The 20,772-nt window shown below is 42.0% G+C and overlaps 2 protein-coding genes across 3 annotated transcripts in view; one reads left to right on the top strand and one right to left on the bottom strand.

The window, feature by feature from the left end:
- Positions 1-11,792, top strand: part of EZR (ezrin) — a 21,317-nt gene extending 9,525 nt beyond the window's left edge. For both annotated transcript variants that reach the window (XM_009281447.2, XM_009281448.1), the window contains 7 exons: positions 2,405-2,501; positions 5,640-5,803; positions 6,765-6,895; positions 8,161-8,321; positions 8,638-8,730; positions 9,706-9,957; positions 10,295-11,792. In XM_009281447.2, coding sequence (XP_009279722.1) covers positions 2,405-2,501; positions 5,640-5,803; positions 6,765-6,895; positions 8,161-8,321; positions 8,638-8,730; positions 9,706-9,957; positions 10,295-10,459 — 1,063 coding nt within the window. In that variant the 3' untranslated portion in view covers positions 10,460-11,792. The remainder of the gene's footprint in view (positions 1-2,404; positions 2,502-5,639; positions 5,804-6,764; positions 6,896-8,160; positions 8,322-8,637; positions 8,731-9,705; positions 9,958-10,294) is intronic.
- A 961-nt stretch (positions 11,793-12,753) lies between these two features.
- SYTL3 (synaptotagmin like 3) overlaps positions 12,754-20,772 on the bottom strand; it is a 30,630-nt gene continuing 22,611 nt past the window's right edge. The window contains exons 10-15 of the mRNA XM_009281445.2: positions 19,240-19,342; positions 16,986-17,156; positions 16,682-16,781; positions 15,413-15,521; positions 14,303-14,508; positions 12,754-13,034 (exon numbers count right to left, since the gene is read on the bottom strand). Of these exons, the coding sequence (XP_009279720.1) occupies positions 12,904-13,034; positions 14,303-14,508; positions 15,413-15,521; positions 16,682-16,781; positions 16,986-17,156; positions 19,240-19,342 (820 nt within the window). The 3' untranslated portion in view covers positions 12,754-12,903. The remainder of the gene's footprint in view (positions 13,035-14,302; positions 14,509-15,412; positions 15,522-16,681; positions 16,782-16,985; positions 17,157-19,239; positions 19,343-20,772) is intronic.

The following is a 20,772-nucleotide window of genomic DNA, read 5'->3' as shown; positions in this document are numbered from 1 at the left end:
CCCTCTGGATGGCATCCCGTTCCTCTGGTGTGTCGACCTCACCACTCAGCTTGGTGTCATCTGCAAACTTGCTGAGGGTGTGCTCGATCCCACTGTCTATGTCATTGATGAAGATATTAAACAGTACCGGTCCCAATACGGACCCCTGCAGGGCACAGGTACTATATAGATAGTAGTGCATACTAATGATAGATGTGCATACAACTGCCTGGTTTTGAAAAAGACAGATTATGGGGTGGACATGAAACCAAAGCCAGATAACACCCAGGACCCAGGGAGGAGTTAATCTATATAGTTACTGTGACTGAGAAATGCAATGAGGTCTTGCTGAGGTACGCATAGTTTTAGTCAGCCCTTCCGGTAAAGGCAGAGCCATTATTAATTGGATAGTAGGTGGGAAATGATAGACTACATCTATAAATAAACATAAAAGGAAGGTGAGAACAGCTGTGTCTAAGCCTGCTAGTCTTTTCTAATACTCCACAATTGAAGGATTGAAGGGGAGTTAAAACAGACATTTTCTAGATGAAGCGTTGCTGTCTAGACCGTTTGGGGTTTTTTGGTTCCTTCCCTCCCCTACGCTCCAAGTCTTGGTTTCATGTCACTAATCTATAACGGACTATCATTGTAATACAGGGGGGATTTCACCTGTTCTACACCTTTACCTCCAAAAAGCTTTGAATGCAACCTAAATGTTAATTGGAACTTTCTGGAGCTTCTATTAAGATGACAAAGAGAAATGCAGTCTTTTCTGTAATGCTAATGTGTGCTGTCACCCAGAAAACAAGGAGTGTCACTTGAAAGACAAGTAGTTTCGCTCATGTAATACTTCAGTCTTGAATGACTAGTCTTGCTATGTAACCATGGTCACACAAACAGGTTTTTCAAGCTGCAGAAGCAGACAGAATATAGCCGTTGACTGTAAAGAGCTATCAAGAGCGTTTGCAAAACAAGTACAGTGCTGGAATAAATGGCTTGTTTCTGCTGTAACTCTTGCTACTATGTAATTAAGTCTTTTGAGCAAATACGGGGACTAGAAAAATAGTAATGTGTACCTTGCCTCTGGTTTGTACGTGCAAAATTTGGGGACTGGGGCCAAAAAAAAACCCTTGTGAAAAAGCAGAGATTTCTTTGTTGAAGTTCAACCTGAGGAAAATGAGACCATGCTATATGTGTGCAAGCCTCTACACTGCAGTGTATGTCAGTGTCCCGCTTCTAGGTATTTTCAGGCTTTTCTTTTTCTGCATTAAAGAGGAGAATCTACAATAGAACTTAATAAGTGAATTATTTCAGTTGTCTGTCATACTGTATTATCTAGGGTTGAAACACTGAAGCTAATGTGACGGAGGCTGGAGTAATTAATCTTAGTCTAATCAAATAATTTTCTTCACAGTTCTTACTTAATGTTACACACATTTGCATAATCTTGCAGTTGAGTTAAAGGTTAGGGAATGGTAAGTTCTGAAGAGGATGTATTTTATTCTTGATGTCTGATTTTAAACAAAGCAAGTTTTTTGTTGGTGGTTTTTTTTATGTTTGGGCCCAGCGAAATCATGCTATGTAGTAGCTTTCCACCTCTGTGACAATGAGTCAAATTCCTCCAAAATTGCCAGCTTTTTTCCTTAACCAGTGAGCTCCACAGAAAGGATTCTTAGAGTTTGAGTGGTTCACCGTGATGACAGACGTTTCGCTAAGTGTTAAACATTAAATACTTGCGTCTTCAAACCATTTGCTAAAAATAATTGTCAGCACTTCAGTGTGTGTCAGAGACATATGTTGGAGGGGTTAGATACAAACAAGCAATAATCTTGTTATCATCATTTATGTAAGACACAATTCTTAATCGTTAACTGCTATCTCTAGAGAATATACCCTCCCTTGATAAGAGAAGAATAAAAGAATAATAATGTGATATTAAACATAAAAATTGAAATATTTGGTTGGGGGGAATTAAAGGAATTAGTTACAGTCAAATACGCAAGTCCTTGTAATATTAGAAGTTGCTGTAGAGCTGGGCACGTATGTCAGGGTGAAGTACTGGAATGGCTTGGAAACACTTGATCTCATGAATAACTCGATGCTTTTTATATGCGAGAGTCCGGAGAAATTAAAGCAGAGGGAAATATCAAATGATGAGTGAAGCTTAAAGAAGTAATTTTAAACAAACCAACAGAACGGAACTCTTAAGCAGCAAGGAAGAGCTGGGAGAGAAGAGACCCTGTAAGGGAGGTGACTGGGCTTCTTTCCCTACTCCCTGTGGGTTTTTGGTTCAACGGCTGATTTCACACAGCTCTCCCAACAGAGAGAAGAGTTGCATCCCACTGAGTCTGTGTGTTAGAAGGAGGGGGGGGGGGGGGGGGAATGTTCGTTGCAGCATCTCTTAAAAATATTCTCTTCTTTCCAGACTGACTCCAAAGATTGGGTTCCCCTGGAGCGAAATCAGAAACATCTCTTTCAATGACAAGAAGTTTGTTATAAAGCCTATTGACAAGAAGGCACCGGTAAGTGTATCTAGAATGGATTCCTGGGTACTGCATATGAACAACTAATACTGCTTCATCTCAAAATAAAGTAGTCTTTGGAGAGGAGAAAGCTGCAGATATTCTAGATGCAAAATGAGCCTTAGTATTTAGGGTGTATTTGGAGCTGTCTGGTTTTCTGTGCAGCATAAATAAAGGGCTTATGGTGGTATCTAACATGGAGAAAGACAAGGATTTTACAACTGCCAAGTCCTTTTTTTTTCTAGCAAACTAGGTAGCCTTATGCTTAAATCAGAATTTTGCACTAGTTCTGTGAGTCTTCTGTGTAGCCAGATTATACTGAGACTAGTCCTCTCCCCGCTTCTTTCAGTGCATGGAAGCTGGTGGGTATCTTTTTGTTGTTGTTGTTCATTTAAAAAAAAAAAAAAAAAAACCAAACCACAAAAATCATTCAAATGCTACTGCAAAACCACATGGATGCATATGGCTTCCCATCTTAATGCTCACTGCTCACTTCCATGCTGCTGAAAGTAAAAGCCGGTTGAGGACCATGGTGTTCATCGGCCTTTCTTGAATACTAGGGTAAATGGCAAGGATATGATTTCTGTGGAGAACTGGAATGTGCATGTTGCTTTTCAATACTTAGAAACATGTTTTCAGAGTTATTTTAGTGAAGAATTAGCAACTTTGACCTGTTGAAAACGTAAAGTGGAATAACTGGTATAGGTGGATCTCATTCTGTCAGTCTTGTGAAACTACTGGAATAGTTGAGAAAGGCCTCCTCTTCTTCTCTTCCCCCACCCCACCCCAGTACTTGGCCTTGGTGGGTAAGTGCAGCCCTGAGAAATAATAAGCAGTTTGGCCTTGGCTTATAAATCTCTCTAACAGAAAAAGATCCTCCCAGTAATTTAAAGGATACGAACGCTGCTGCAGGGCTTTCCTCCAGGTAACAACCTGGGTTTTGGGGAGAGAGGAGCTTCTTTCTGTGATGCTGTTAGTGAAAGCCAACAAAACTCCACAGAGATAGAAAGCTGGTCTCTGTCAGGCATGCTTTTCTCAATAGAAGAGTCTCTTGGACATGTTGTACACATTACAAAATATGAATCTCCTGTTTATGGATCACAGCTTTCCATCCACTCTCCAACAGTAAACCTGAGTGAGTTTGAAATGGGAGACTTGCAAGAGGCTGATAACAGAAGGGTGTTAACATTGAAAACCTCAGTTATGTTTCCTCCCTCTGTCTCAATTGTCCTTTTCCCTCTGTGTTATGTTTAAAGCTATGTGCGAAAGAAGAATTTATCTGGACGCTAATTCTGACATTCAGGAAGTTGTCTGGATCTTTTCATATGCTTGTATCTCCTTACAAAAATTGCCTTTTTAAAACTACAGCAAAATACTCAGTCCACCCAAGATGTGGGTTGGAAGCTCCCCTTTAATTTGGAGGATTCTAAATGTCAGTATTTAAATGGACGCTAATGTAATGGGTAGAGTCCTGTGGCACCTTGCCCAGAATAAGCTTTTTCATTTTTAGGCCTGTCTGCCCACATACTCTAATATCTTCAGCACATTATCTTTAAAATACCAAGCTGCGATGCTCCCAGTTGTGTGAGACCATGGGGAGGCTGGGGATGAAGGAAGGAGGGATTCTTTTATGTCCTTTGTGAATGTTTTGTCCCTTGGTTACGGCCTTAAATGACAAACGCAACCACTGTCCGTGCCCTCAGTATCTACTTCCATGTAGGTCAACCTTGCCTCAAGATAGGACCTGTTCATCACAAGGTACACAAACTGTTTTTAAGATTACTTATCGGAAATAGGAGGTCGGATGAACAGCTTACGGGTACAGTTAGCAGCATCCGACCTGTGCAGCTCAGAAGGGCTCTGGCAGGATTTAGTGGGGGAGCATAACACACTGCGCTGACTGCCTCTTTTGCAGTCAGTATGTCAATTAGGAAAATGCATTGAAGAAAACGAATCTTGGTCAGCATATTCCTGTTCATCCTAATAGTACTTGGAGGGCTTTTCATTGCTTCTAGCGTGACTTCTAGTTTTCCCAGAGACAGCCACAACAAAATTGTGGCAATTAAAAACTTGATCACTGCTGCCATGCAAAAGTGTAGAGCCTCTGTGTGCCCCTTCTCAGTTCCACCTCTTGCTAACAGTGAGGCAATCCGTAGGAGGGTGATTCTAAGGAATGGGTACTGGTTTACAGTGGTAGTGTGGCACCTTGCCCACTGCCCATATCACTGTCCATGTAGTACACGGAAAAAGGCACAAAGATGCAGAGTTTGTTCACTGTGTAAGTTCAGACTGCATTGTAAACATGTATGGTTGTGAACTCAGAAAAATCATCAGGCAGGTAATGAACGTGGCCCTTTCTTAGCAGACTTACTTCTAGAAGATCCAGTCTGCTTGTATAGTTTCTGTAAAAGCCTGGTTATAACACAGATAGTAAGAAATTTGGGGCTGTTCTTTTTGCAGAACCAGAAATGTTAGAATAGCTTGTGTTTTGTTACTGCCTGCAACCCACTATTCAAAATAACCCATGTGTTTGGTGGTTCAAAAACAATAGCTTTCATTTGACGCTCCTGTAACAGCCTAGGTCAGCTTAACTAGGAAATGCCATGGAGAGGAAAGAATGATATTGGAAGGTATTTCTTCACTTCCTCTGAAAAAACACAGATGGTGCCTTGAATATTGATTCAAATAGGTCAGGAAATTCTACAAGGTTACTCTAATAGCCTGCAATACATTTTTAGTTTCATGCTTTCTTTCAGTCACAAAACCGTGCAAACTTAAAAACTAATTACTCAGTATTAGAGGTCTGTGAGTTGCCCATATGGTTACCTGCCAACCCAGAATCTTCTGCAACACTTCCAAACTCCACAAAGTCTCCTCTGAATGGAGATTGTTAATTCTCTTGGAAAGATACTTTTTCTAGAAGAGTAATTTGTCAATTCTATGTGGACTTTAAATGGAGAACATAAATAACAATTGTTTTGGCTTCAGATGACATTGGCAGTCCCTGCTGCTATATTTAAATGGCCTGCACGTATGTCTCAATTACAGTGAAATTAGGGGCAAGATGATCTGTCTGCAGCTAGCTGGGAGAAGAGAAAGCATGCTTGGAAAACTGACTGTGTGGTGTCTCTCTTCCAGGACTTTGTGTTTTATGCCCCTCGTCTGAGAATTAACAAGAGGATCCTGCAGCTCTGCATGGGCAACCATGAACTGTATATGAGGCGCAGGAAGCCCGACACCATTGAGGTGCAACAGATGAAAGCCCAGGCCCGGGAGGAGAAGCACCAGAAACAACTGGAAAGGTGAGCTTGAATGGGGACAGCGGGGATGGGGTGGCAGAGAGAAATGACACCAAGCTGCCAGGGTTCAGCAGGCAGCTGTACCTGCAGGGCAGCGGTAGGTAACATGGGTTTCACTTAGGCAGGGCTGTGAGCCGTCCCACATTCATAAGGCGTATGTGTGGCCCTAGAGCTCTGGCTTACGGGGGTGGACTCGGGATGTCCTGTGGCAGGACTGTAAGCATTACCCTTCTGGCTCGGACCTGTGGCTGTGTAGTCTGCTGTCCTGCTTGCAGTCTTGAGAGTTGCAAGGAAACGTGCAAGTAAAGGCACAGTGGGCTCTTGCGTGGTGGCGCACACCTAGAGAGGGGTTCTCCTGACTCTTGAGCGTTAGGACCCGATTTATGTGTTGGACCATAGGATGGTTGGGAGTAAGGGAGGAACCTTCACAGGGAGCACGTGTGTACACTGAAGAGAGAAGAGGGGACTGGGAGACCTCTTACAGGCAAGGAAGAAGGATTAGCGATTCCATTGGACTTCTACCACTGGCTGCAGGTTGCTTCTGATTCAAGAAACCATGTTGCTTTTCTCCTGTATTTGCGGCTTGTTTGTCTTCATTCCCTCAGTGCTCTTGTTTTCGTACCTCCTTGACTTGCCTTATGACAGACATAACAAAGTTAAATCTCCTCTGCTGTGCGGTGCGGAGTCCTGGTTTTCTCTCTCTGCATCTAGTAGCTATTTGGTGTTCTAAATTTCTGTGGTGGGCAACAAAAATACAAATGTTTTTATTAAATGGGGTATCCAAAACTGAGCAAAAATTCTGACGAGATGAAGGAACAGGCTATGTGTATTTGTGTCTTCTGGCTCTTGTTTTGTGGTGGTCGCTTCCCATTGAACTGCCTGGAGAGATGCCCAGCCAAGCTTCTTGCCTTGCTGTAGCTTAGGTCTGAAAGCGAGCTTCAAGCGTGAAATCTGTTTCTAACAGGCAACAACTAGAAAATGAAAAGAAGAAGAGGGAGACAATTGAGAGGGAGAAAGAGCAAATGTTGAGGGAGAAGGAGGAGCTGCTGGTGAGGCTACAAGAGTATGAGGTGAAGACTCAGAAAGCAGAGAAAGGTAAAGTACTTGTACTGGCTGACCAGATCACGTGTATTGTGCTCCATAGAAGGGTTATATGGGTCGCTGCCTACACCTAGCCTAAATCTGGTGACACTAGGATCTCTTGGCAAGGCTTACTAATATCCACCTATACGGATAAATACACACATGTGCACGCACTGCTGAGAACATCCAAAGCATGAAAGTAGCATAAAATCTGCTGATTGTATTTGGGAACTGTCATGGTTTAACCCCAACCCCGCACCGGACCCCCCCCCAGCCACTTGCTCCCCCCCCCCCCCCCCCCCCCCCGGTGGGATGAAATAACAACAACAATAATAAATTGTAATGGAAAGTAAAACAATGAGATGGGGGAAGGGAAACAAAACCCAGGAAGGGAAAAGGAAAAAAAAAAACAAACCAAAACCCAAGAGGTTATGCAAACACTCACCACCTGCCGACTGACGCCAAGTCAGTCCCTGAGCAGCCATCACTGTCCCCTGGCCAACTCCCCCCAGCTTATATACTGAGCATGACGTCATATGGTGTGGAATATCCCTTTGGCCAGTTTGGGTCAGCTGTCCTGGCTGTGCCCCCTCCCAGCTTCTTGTGCACCTCATTGCTGGCAGAGTATGGGAAGCAGAGAAGTCCTCGACTTAGTTTAAGCACTGCTCAGCAACAACTGAAACATCGGTGTGTTATCAACATTATTCTCATGCTAAATCCAAAACACAGCACTGTACCAGCTACTAGGAGGAAAATTAACTCTATCCCAGCCGGAACCAGGACAGGAACTGAAGGGCATGAACTCTGTTTTCCCCTGTTGCCAAGAGGGTTTTAGTAGTATAGCCTCTTCCAGCAGTGAGCGAGAGCTCAGCTCTCAAGTACTTTTTACTTAACTCCTGACAGAAAAAGTACTTTGGGAACAAGTTTTCTCAGTGAAATGCAAGCTTCTGTTTCAACGCACAGATGTGCAGATTGGAGACGGCAACATCTGGTCCTTGCAGTAAACTGTCAATTAAGGGCAGCAGAATCATGTCAGTGTTACAGACTTCAGTACAAATATCTTGCAGAAGATTTAATTATAATGTGCAGCTGACTACTTCTGAATTCTGTTACTTGATGTGTTATGCAAATAACTACTTTGAGGTGCAGAGTGAAGGGATGTTGTAAGCTGGAGTCAAGTGCTTGTCATGACTTCTGGAGTTACCTACGAGACTGTCTGTAGTCCCTTTGCTTTGACCAGGCTTGTGGACTAACTGCATTGATCTGTCTTTTTCCAGAGCTCTCAGATCAGATCCAAAGAGCCATTCAGCTGGAGGAGGAAAGGAGACGAGCCCAGGAGGAAGCAGAACGCTTGGAAGCTGATCGTTTGGCTGCTCTGCAGGCCAAGGAAGAGCTGGAGAGACAAACTATGGACCAGATAAAGAGCCAGGAACAGCTGGTAAGACCCAGTTGGTTTGAGGATACGATATACAGGCGTGTTACTATGCCCTTTGAGTAAGGCAAAGCCTTGTTCTCTGGGGAAAAACATAGTGGGGTGAAGTACTAGACCATGCGATAGCATCATTGTGGCACTGGTTTCTATCATGAGCAATCTACTTTTTGTTCTTAATTTCCTATTCAGTCTTTATTACAGCGGAGTGTAACACTTGGGTCTTTTCTCAGTCAACAGTGTTTCATTGTTGTGTTTGGTTTTTTGTTTGTTTTGGTTTGGTTTTTTTAAGAGTCCTTATAATTCCAGTTTTATTATTCAACAGGCTACAGAGCTTGCAGAGTATACAGCCAAGATTGCACTTCTTGAAGAGGCAAGGAGGCGTAAGGAGAGCGAGGTTGAAGAGTGGCAAATCAGAGTGAGTACCTCTGTTTTACAAAGTTGCTCTGAAGTTCTACACTCGAGCAGAGCATACCACAGTACTTAGCCAGGTACGACTTCTCTAAACATGTGGAGACAAACATCCATATACCAGCAGAGAAGGGCAGACTTGTGATGAATGTGCAAATGCCTGCAAAACACCTTTCTTCCAACAAGCCTGCAGTCAAAATTCAAAATGGAAGCCTGTATAAAACCTAAAAATGTGCTCATCATCTTGGAGCCATGGAGGGGAAGGGGCACGTGTATAAATAATGGATTTAATCCATGATGTAATGTCTGAAAACATTACATCAATCAAGAGAAGACGCTGCAAATGCAGCCACACCGCAAGGTACCAGTCTTGAGGAGTATGTGCTGTTGTCAGTGGCTTCCTGGTAGCTGGGTCGGGAGAGCTGAATAATTTGATGCACTAAACCCAAAAATAAACCATGCAAGGCTCGGAGTGCCTGGTGCTCCCAGTGCCTTCTGACTAGCGCTGCAGACCGCGTGGGAGGGCAGAACCACTGAAGCAGCAAGGAAGCTGACTGCCTAGTGCGTAATTGCATTCAAAATGCCAACTCGGGAATCTAAGTTCCTGCTCTGTGGAACCCGTATTTACAACCTACAGCTCTTCAAATGGAGAAGAGGAAGAAGACAACTGTAAGGTCCCACAGAACTATTTTTCCTAGACTGTGTTTTATTGGAAGAAGATTCTTTGTTTAGATCCCCTGCACATTGCACAGTGGATGATGATAGCATCACTATGCTATGATGATGATGCTGTCACTAGCAAAAAAAAAAAAAATGTTCTGCGTAAGACTGTAACAGAGTACTGTCAGCTGCAGAGATTTAATTCCCTCTTTCTTGCTTTTCATTGTAGATTGACAAAACTGGGAAGATAAGCATTGAAGGGTTCATTAAGCTGGTTTAAAGCAAGAAATGCATGAAAATATTTTTCACTCTTTTCCCAAAGGCCAAGGAAGCCCAGGAGGATCTGGTAAAGACGAAGGAGGAGCTACACCTGGTAATGACTGCTCCGCCCCCGCCCCCACCGCCTGTCTATGAGCCAGTGAACTACCACGTCCAGGATAACTTGCAAGATGAAGGATCCGAGTATTCTGCCTACAGCGCAGAGTTCTCCAGCGAGGGGATCAGGAATGACCGCAATGAGGAGAAACGCATTACTGAAGCAGAGAAGAATGAACGTGTACAGAAGCAACTGAGGGTAAGAAAATGTTTGGAGGAGGGGGAGTAATGAAATCGTTCCTGGAAAATAGATCATTTAACCACTTGGTTAAGCACACAAAGCGTGATGGCTTCTCTTCATTTACAGGTCCTGTAGGCAGTTTGAATTAAAGACAAGGTATATAAAGATTATTCTCATTGCTTAGGCTTTGAGATTACTTACATCATCCATAGTGTTTATGGAAAGCATACGTTGTATCCGTATCACTGATCTGTCCAGTCATCTAACAACTGTCAACTCTCACCAAAGAACACTGCTGTTACGAGCTGAAAGCTTCTCATGTATAATCTGTATTTAATGTTCTTTTATATTGCAGGCGCTGACAGACGAGCTGGCCCAGGCTAGAGATGAAAATAAGAGGACCCACAATGATATTATCCACTCAGAGAACATGCGACAGGGCCGTGACAAGTACAAGACGCTGCGGCAGATCCGGCAAGGCAACACTAAGCAGAGAATTGACGAGTTTGAGGCGATGTAATGACGCCTGTAACAAGAAGGCAGGACTGTGGGAAAGGCAGATCTTAATGCTGTATTCTTGTTTTGGGGTTTTTTTGTTGTGTTTGTTTTTTTTTTCCCTGAGGAGGGGTCACTATGACATTTAACAAATGTTCTCTAAACCCAGAGGTGTTTGAATCTCCCTTTCATACCTTCTATTAAATTCGGTATAGTTAAAAACTCATCGTACCACTGATCCTGGTAACTTCCTTTGGCGTAGTGCCAAAAGGCCTTATGTCACATCTCTCTTTGAGCAAGACAAATTTTAATAGGCCATGCTTCTAGTTGAAGATACGTGTCCTGTGCAGGTGCTGGATTCAGCTCGGTCTAAAAATAAGCAACTGTGGGTGAATTTTGTGCCATATGTCTTTGTATTATTAGTTACAGCGTAAAGTCCAGCAGTTGAGAAGACAGATTGTAGAACTCAGGATTTGCAAGCGCCTGTATGTATGTGTATACCTGCGTGCACCATGCCTCTTTTACAGCCTGTTTTTTGTCTTGGTCTTGATGCCCACCTTCCCCCACACACACACACGCACACAAAAGAACTGACAACACCTCAGAACTACTTTGTTTTAGATTGATTTAGGTTGATTTAGAAATCAGGCTTTTTCTGGTTGCTGTTCTCAACCGGAGAAATCCTGCAGTGATGGCTCAGACGCGTGGCACAGGGACACCGATACCCTCCTCGCATAACAACTAGGCAAATACTCTGTTGGAATCTAATACACTACTGTGTTTGCATTCCAGCTTCATTACTGATCAGTTATAGTGTAGTATTTATATATATATATAAAAAACCTGCAATACTAGTTTAAAGGGAAATAGTTTTGCTCTGTATATTTTGTTACTTTTCAGATTTAATAAGACTTGCATCTGTAAAAATGCCTAAACAACACTGTAGTCTGATACAGTGCAGCTGATTATTTGCTATAAAGCATTATTTGTAAAGATCATTTTTTTTACTTAACAAAAATTGTTATATGTACACATGATCCAATATATACAATTTTACTGCACCTATTTTTCTAACAAATTTTCTAATTTTTTTAAAATGTTTGATTTAAAGTTTCAGACTCCAAAGATGAAGGGACTGCTTGTTTATATCACAGTTGTATTCTCTCTAGTAGAGCATTTCTGTGACCATTCCTTCCCCACAGATCTCCTCCTTTCCTTGAAAATCTGTTAGAAAGTGAGATACAGTATGTTGTCAGTGCTTCTCTTCCATTTACAACATCTATGCTGCTTTATACTTGAGTTGAATCTTGTGTGGTTTTTTATTTGCAGCAGCGAACATCTAAATAAAAGATCTGCAAAGTAACAAAGGACTTGGAGTCAAGTGTTTCTTGTGGGGGGTGTATTTTGTGTAAGGTGTGCTACTGCCCTCTTAGTTCCTGAGCTTAGCATATGAATCCCTGTGTCTTAAGAGTTAAAAGCCATGTTGACCTGGAAAGGAAAAAAGGAGAACACTTGCTGTAATGACTAGTGTGACCGTCTTCACCTGAGTCCCAGGGAAGAGGTATATAACAGCAGCACTGGCTACGGTTGTGTAGATGGAGTTTCTGCTGACTGTAACACTACATCTGAGGCAGAGTGAATGAATGGACACAGTAGTTGGGCCTTAAGCTTACATTTCCACCGGTTCACAGGAATAAATGGTAAGTTTAGCTGAACTCTTACCCTGTCCAATCCATATGGCATACAGGACTTGTTAATACTGTCTTATGTGGGCAGCCGATAAGAACAAGGAACTTCCTACAACTACATTTATTCTATTAGCTTTGTCCCACACTCCTGCTGAGGGAGAATTTATACATTTAACTGGTTTCAAGCACCATGATACAGCATACAGTTGAAGGGCATGAGGCCACAGGCCGGAGCTTTTTAGGGTCATGCAAAGTAATACTGGCACTGTAGATAATTCTGAAGCACAGAGGTGTCAGCATCACCCGTTTGCAGCAATCAGTAAAAGATAGGCTAGTTTTTAATTCTCTCTGCACACGTATAAAACATCAAGAGCAGAGCGAAAGCATAAACTTCCTTAAGGTAACAGCTATTTTCTCTAAGAAGTATTCCTATCTGTGATAAAATTAAATAAATACCATTCTGCTGTGCCCAGAAATGGAAAACTGCATATCATCTGTCTACTGTTGTCTTGTCAGCATAATGCATTTCAAACTGAGTTTGTCACTCCTGAAGAAACAATACTTAACCTTATACCGCAGCTGGAGACACAGATAACAAAGCCTTCACTTTTGGAGAAATAAAACCTTCAGAACGTCACACGCTTTCAAATGCATTACTCTCTTCCCCAAAAACTCGAGCAGGTACTGTTGCAGTGTACCTTTCCCCAGACCTGAAAGGTATGCGCCACTTGAATTTAAAACATCACACATGGGGAAGGAAAAGTTGTTGTGCAGTGATCTCTCATGACTTAAAGTTTTCCTTATTTGAACGCAGTACAAGTGTAAAGTCCATCCACGTGTTTGGACTGCGGAGCATTTCGTGCCATGGGAGCACTGACTGAGAAACGAGGTCTGTACAGCCAAACGATTCCTCTGCAAGAAAGCAAAAGGAAAGGTCACAGGTTTACTTTTCACTTGGCCTTACCCAACTTCTGGCCCAACTGACTAGGTAACAACCAACCTGCTTCTCCCACTTCTATAGCAATTTCAGCTGTTCTGTAGCTCCTAAGGCATTGAGCACAATAAACCGTAGTTATACTTTTGAAGCATTATTTACATCCTGTTAAACTAGGAACACTCAGCTTGCAGCAAAGAAAAGTTTTTTGGTTGTACAACTTCAAAGCAGAGGAGCGAGTGTGCATACTAAAAATAGCAGAATGGCACAAAGCCTCCTGCTTCAGTTCATCTCCAGTGACTTTAAAGCCTTACTAGGCCTAGGGCTTGGATAGTCGTCTTCACTCAGAAGCAGGTAGTCCCTGCTCTAGCAGAAAGGAAAATGCTGGGTAGGACAATCAAAAGAAGCTCGTGAGGAAGCCTGCATAGCACTGCGTTATTACTAGTGATAATACCCCCTTAAAGTGCATGTTGATACCGTAACAAAGTGACTGAACCTCAGTCTTTTTGAGCCTTTCATCTCAAATACTGAAACCAAAGCACGCACTTACTCTCTGGGAAGACGGGGTGAGAGACTCCATTGGGCAGTCTGCAAGTGATGATACTTCCCTGCTCAACTACCAGTTAAACAGGGCCTATTCAGTGAGCAGAGGGTTTCTCAGCCTTGAGAAAGAGGGCTCACTCTTATGTTAGAACAGAGCCCAGAACTCAGACATGCAACAGGCCTTTCTGTTTCACTTTCTGTATCTCCCATTGATTGGATTGATTTGTGGATGTAAAATAATAAGCACAAATATAAGCAAGGTTGGAGTCTACTAGATCATTAGTTCTTGTGCTTCCTTTTGATGAGATAGTAGTTAAAAGTAGCCAATTCATAGAAAATAGCTCAAGGAACAAGTCTCAAAATAAGCTCTAGATGAGTTGACTCCACCCAACTTTTCTGTGCCTGTCTTCTGCACGGCCAGGCGCTGGCCCTAAAAGTTACCACGCTAACAAACAGCTTTCCTGAAAACTCCCCTGACACCCTTGAGCTTCTGCACAGACCTGAACTAAAACACATGCATTGGTTCTTGCAGGCTGAAAGCCCAAGATGGCAAGCTGCTTAGGACAGGGACTGGAGCTGTATCTGTAGGCACATGACAGCAGGTAATAAATAGCACAGTGTAAATATTATTATTTAGAATGTAAACTAAATGAATTTTTTTTTTCCCCAAATTACCTTCAATTTTTAGTGATAAAGAACTTACTTGCACCAAGCTTGGCTCCTCCTAGGAACTGATCGCTTGAGCTGAAAGCTGACTGGTCCCAGACAGTCAAGTGTAGACATGATTGCTGTAGCTGAGCTGGGGTGACACCATCAAAGACAAACAAATGTTTCCACTGGGGACAGGCTTCTTTCTTCAGGACAGGAGACTTTCGCTTTACCTCTGCTTGGTCTGGAAGGATAAGACAACTTCCCAAAAACAATGGGAGTTCAGCAAGGTTACTGATTTCTCAACCAGAAAACAGAACATTTGCAATAATCAACTTGGGCCCTTTAGGTTTGCCTTAAATAGCAAAAAAGTTCAGCTGAAGTGCAAGGCAGAACATGGTGCTAGTGTGTTTATTTGGGACTTGCTCCTTTTCCTGTCTGCCTTCAGCGTGGGTGCAAGTAGGCTCTTCTGATTTGCTTTTCCTTTGCTGTCACTGACTGCTGAGGGAGTCTTTACTCCCCGTTCTGTTAGCCACTACTGCCTGAAACCTGCCTTTCAGTAGATAAAATGCTCGCCCATGTCACTGAAGATAGGTGCCACAGCAGGTGAAATAGCTTTGAGATGCTGTAAGTGTACCCCAGTATCATACTTCCGATGGCATCTGATGCCTGACAGTGAGAAAGTAAAATGATCCCACATACAAGCTACTCAGCACATTGAAGAAAAATTCAGTCCCTCCTCTTTTAAAATGTCTAGAATGAAGACGATAAAAGTTTCCTTTTCAATGTATCCAAAGCTATATTTAATTCTGCAAAGGCACAGCTGAAAATAGGAAGGAAAATACCCTCTTGATTTGCACTTTTCTTTTTCCCCTCCTAATATCTAAAAGCAGATACTTAAACTAGTGAACTCCAAATTTTAATGACATATTAGTAAATTCTGAAGTTCCATTCAGGACCCAAAGAGCACGTGAGACCCGTCACTGCCTTGCTGAGTGCTGCTGTTGCGCAGACACCCCAATGTCACCATTACAAGGAAGTCTGACTAAGAATGTGGACAATGCCCCTTTCACATGCCAGTCTCCTGATGAAAACACGTTAATACATACCTTTGCACAAAACATGCGTGACATTTTCTATTTGAAGTGTTAGATCTCATACATACCCTTTAACAAATGAGTTCAGCATTCCAGCAGATCTCAGCATGGGCAAGTTCTTGGCCCCAAATATCATAACCTGAAGCTGGCAGTTAGGAACATCTTGGTCTTTTTTTCCTGAAACAGGAGCATTTACCACATTAAATATAACCAGTTAGTTCAGCTGCTAGCCTAAGATGCTGCTATAACTAAGTGGGAAAATGACTAAGCAGTACTGCTGCGATAAGGACTCACAGTGCTGTATTAGGATCATTTGAAAGATTTTTAACCTGCTTGTACAGGTTTGCTTGTACAAAAAAAAGCAAGCAATAAGTAGCAGGTTGCTTTGCGATTCCTGTTCCAAACATAGTTTTTTCTGTTGTATTTGTGAAAAGTAAACACAGGGCAGTACCCACAGGAGTGTTTCTCTGAAACAAAACCAGAAGCAGGAGAAACAGCCAAACCCAGGGTGTGATACCGCTACTCTGTTACAGCTGCAGTTACAGAGCAGAGACCCAGGCATGCATAGGGAGAAAAAATGGAAGACAGTAAGCTGGTAACTTTGGGGTCATCTAGAAAAGAAAAGGGAAAAAAAATTAATGTAACAGCTAATTAGATCTTTCTGTTGGTCTCTACCTGTTGCTATGATCCTGAACACAGAAAGCACTACTAGAGCTCTGAACGTCTGCATACCTCACTACGATCTCGGGAGGGGAGGAAAATGAGGTTGTCCTATCCCCTCCCCCCAAAGTGTTTATTTTACTCCACCAGCAGGTGCTAGCTCTGACACACTACAGCAATACTTCGTGTACCTTACAAGTCTTTCATTACCAAAAACTGAATCCTGACCGTACATTTTGAACCTAACATCTTCCAAGTGAAACAATCTCTCTAAAATGAGACCACTGGAGGAAGCCAAGGGTGCTGGTCTGGGTACCCTTGCAGCCATTTCCCTTTCACCTTTTCCCTAAATTGGCAGTCTCTGCCTTGGGCAGTAAAACTGCTGCATCACCTCCAGAATAAGGTCTACTGGCAACACCATGACAGGCACAAACAGCTGGATGCATCATACTGCTGCCATTGTAATGTGCAGCTTTTGTTGGCATTACAAAGAACAAAAAGATGAAATTGGCAAATGTTTGGATTTTAAGGAATTTAAAATGTAATACACCACAAACCACAGTTTGCAGTAGCCATTAACAATGACATACAGGAATATTATATGGACATGATCAGTCCTTCATTGATCTCAATTCTTTTCTAGCCAAGGGATTAATGTATGCTGAAACATTTTATACCTTCAAACTGGAAATTTTTATACTGGGCTGGTACTGACAGTCTTGCAGACACGAGGAGTTCGCTGCTGTACTGGATAAGCTCATCTTCAGGCTTTTCAAGCTGAAGAAGGGGACATACAGAAACCTGCATTACTGCAATCGTTCTATTCCACATCATTCTCACAGCTTATTTTTGCAACATGTCTTACTAATGGGCTGGATTGACAGCATTCTTCCCTCCATGACTTCAGAAGGCTGATCTTTTTCATAGCTTTCACTACATCCTGCTTTTAAGATACAACTAAGCACAAAAATTAAGAATCACCTTGGCTTTGAGCTGGTACCAGTTGAACAACTGCATTGAGTCATCTTCAAAATTCCACGCTGCCAGTGGAATCACCACTTCCCCCAAAAACACCCTGTATTTGAGTGCTCCTGCATGCCACACGGAGATCTGAAGCTGCCGACTTCTCAGCTGTGAGTATTCAATCTTGTACTAGAAAGATAAACAGCATTTACAAACCAATACACAGGATGGATGCAGGCCCATGCTCATAACCTGCTCAAAGGAAGCCCAGCCGCAGCATGACTGAAGGCATCTGGATGCAGACAAAACCATGTTGTCTGAACGTGCTTTGCAATTTGCATATTACCCCACTACTTAAATGCTAAATAATGCTCATCCAAATATGAAACAACATTCCAGGAATACCTTGGCCTGCTTTGCTGAAGATTTTGATTATTAATTCAGAACTTTAAATAATTCTTGACCATTTTTGCTGGGGTTCTTTTATATTTCTGTTTTACACTCTCAGCAGAATTTGGCTGCTCTGGAGGCCAGTTCAAGATTAAGACACCTAACAAAGGTGCTAAAACTTCCATTCTGGTCAGTGGACATCTCCTCAATGCAGTCAGTAGGAGCAAGGAAGTAATTCAGCAGACCACTAAATAAAGCCCTGATCTACTCCCAAAACATAGTTAGAGCCCTTTGAGACATTGTTAGGTATCTAATATACCCACGAGACTGGTAAATGTGATATCCAGCCTACAGGTGACCTGCACCCACCTGGACTGAAAGCTGGAGGCCATGGCATGGATGAGGACACCGCTACCCACATTTAGGCTGCAAATCACAAGCTGGGTGTAGGCTCTGGGGCGAATCACCATGAATCACCCTGGGCTCCAGTGATTCCCAAGAGCACTTACACACCTTTCACACATGCAGCCACCTAAACGCAGGTCCCTTAATTTGCAGCTGAATCCCACTGAGCTGGACCTGTCATGATGTAGTTTACCTGGACTAGCGCTATGCTCTTTTGACTATTTCTGCTACTCTGCTATTATTCTACTAATGTAATAATAATTAAACTAATTAAAAAGATTTCTAACTAAACTACCTTTAGTGTTCATGCAGCCAGCTCAGGCATGGCTCTCACTCTTCCTTTATCAGTTTTGCATGACTGGCATTGAAAAGGGACTATAAAATTAGGACCAATTATTCCAACTTCAGGCTCTTCTTTCTCCCAACTTAAACCCTATATACAGACTTTGGGATATTACATACGTTACACAAATCTTTTTTTGTTGTTATCGAATTTTGACAATGGTCTTTTCAAACATTTTGCCTGTTTCACTCACTACAAATTCTCCATGTTCATACACACTGGGAGATGGGGGTAATGCTGAAACTTCATGTAGTTCAAGGAGCAACAAGACAAGTTTGTCCCTCCATTAACTTTGTTTCACATCACCTCTTCCAAGACAACATGTTACTGAAGAATTCATCATCTCACGTGGTACTGCACACAAAAAATGGGTTTGTAGTGATCTGAGTATAAAACCAGAGCTGGGAACAACCAAACTAATCCAAACTCTCCCAGCTGACAGTACTCAGCTTCACATTTCATTAAGTGTCTGTGAAGTGATAATAATGGCTCCTATTTTCTACACACAGTTCTAACAAGGATGTGAGAAGTAACATTGCAAGGCATTAAGGAATTAAAATCGTAACTACTGTTCTGTGGTGGGATTATTAATGTTTGAAATTAGACACTACAAAGAGATGGCCTGGCAGTTGCATGGGGAAAAGGAAGCAGACAACATTTCAGAGGTGGTGGAATTCAGTTAGCTTTCAGCTAACTGCAGAGAGATGCTCCCAGTGGCACTGACAAAAGGGGTATCAGTTGAAAGGGATACTTGCATAAAATACTAACTGCTCTGCAATACACCCAGTTCCTGAATGTACAAAAAAAGCATCTATGGAAGACACTTTGCTTTTGCCACAACTCAGAACAACACTGGAATTCATTAAGAGTGTTTTCATGGACAAAGGCAGACTCTTCTGAAGGTTTGCAATTTACCATTGTAACTCCAAAAGCGTTTTCTCTTATTTGGACTGAAAAACATAATTTTTTGTAACTCCAAAAGCGTTTTCTCTTATTTACATTATTACATTATTGTTGTCAGTGACTCCTAGATTTGCCCCATCAGGACGATTCTGAACTTGCAGGATTGTACATTACAAAAGGAGACATTACCATGGAAAAGCGCGCTTAGCAGCACACAATTGCAAACGGTACCTTCAAAGTCTCATTGAATTCTGGATCCACTGTGCTCTTTTTGACAGCTGTCTTCTGCTTACTCCGAGGAGATTTATTAGGAAGTAAATAAACCTTAACGTACCTTGTAGATAGAGAGAAGGATATATGGAAAGTGACCAGAAGAAAAAAAAAACCCAACAAAAAAAAAAGAAGAAAAATTAATTAGATGAGAGGAGTTTTTTCTTAATTCTTAAACAATTTTGTTGACTTTGTAATTTTCCAAGCAATAAAATGGCAAATTGTGATTTATATCCTTTCTCAATAAAAGCAGACAGACTATAAGGATCCCTGTATATCATTCAGCTAATGTGTTTCAATCCTATCCTAATTGGGAAAGGGATTAGGATCTGAATAGGAATCTTTTCGTCTTCATACTCTTGGCCTCTAATAAAATAGCCACCAAGGAAGACACCTTGTCAGTTGTAGTGGCAGCTTTATGATGAACACACAGAGTACATTATGTGCTAAAAAAAAAAACCCCAACCACAACTCAATCAACTTTAGGATCATTGCTGCTTGTTCATGAAGAAAATATCTTTACAACACCAAGTACCATGTAGCAAAAAAAGGTATAATCATACAAATGATACATAATAATTCATAACTCTTACAAATGCTAATTGTTATAACAGCCACTAGAATGAAAGTGGGAGATTCTCTAAAGTGCTCAAAATTGCCCTAACATGGATTCAATGAACAGTAAAAAAAACTTCTGGAAGCTTGATATTGGACTCAATATCAAGCACCAATGATTCCTACCCAAAGTTTCTCATGTGTAGGTCACGTGAACATTAATACTTAAATATTCCCCTTCACGTGAGTTCAGTGGGCTGTATTTGTGTTATGGCTTCAAAACTAAAGAGTATTAGCAATAGAGAGTGCTTGCTCACAGCTTGGCAGGGAAAGGAGCGATTGTTAACATAATACTAAATATTTTTAAATTGTATTTGTATATATTTCAGATATTATGATTTAAACCGATTTTAAAACAGCCTCTTGATTAACTTACTGGGTAAATAAAAGCAGCGGTATCTCATATCATCAATGCAGAACTTGCACATATTCCCTATTCTTTCCAAACTTATCCATAGGTAAAACTACTTTTTAAAATATTCAGGTACTAGAAGTTTTAGCCTCTTGCTCCATCACCCCAGATTAATTTAATTAAAAAGTAGTCGGTCAGACCTCAAACCAGTCAACAAGCTAAATAATTCAACAGGTTTTAAACATCAGTTAAAAGTCTGCTTTTCAGCAAGTGTGTTGAATGAGTACACTGACTGTACTTTTTCTGCTGGCTTGGAAACCAAGTATCAACCCGGTATCAATACAGGCTGGGGGATGAAGGGGGTGAGAGGAGCCCTGCCGAGAAGGACTTGGGGGTACTGGTGGGTGAAAAGCTGGACATGAGCCAGCAATGTGCGCTCGCAGCCCAGAAGGCCAATGGTATCCTGGGCTGCATCAAAAGAAGCGTGGCCAGCAGGTCGAGGGAGGGGATTCTGCCCCTCTACTCTG

Source organism: Aptenodytes forsteri, unplaced genomic scaffold (assembly GCF_000699145.1).
Source record: "Aptenodytes forsteri isolate BGI_AS27 unplaced genomic scaffold, ASM69914v1 Scaffold82, whole genome shotgun sequence".
NCBI lineage: Eukaryota > Metazoa > Chordata > Aves > Sphenisciformes > Spheniscidae > Aptenodytes > Aptenodytes forsteri.
This window is presented reverse-complemented; position numbering and strand designations above follow the sequence as displayed.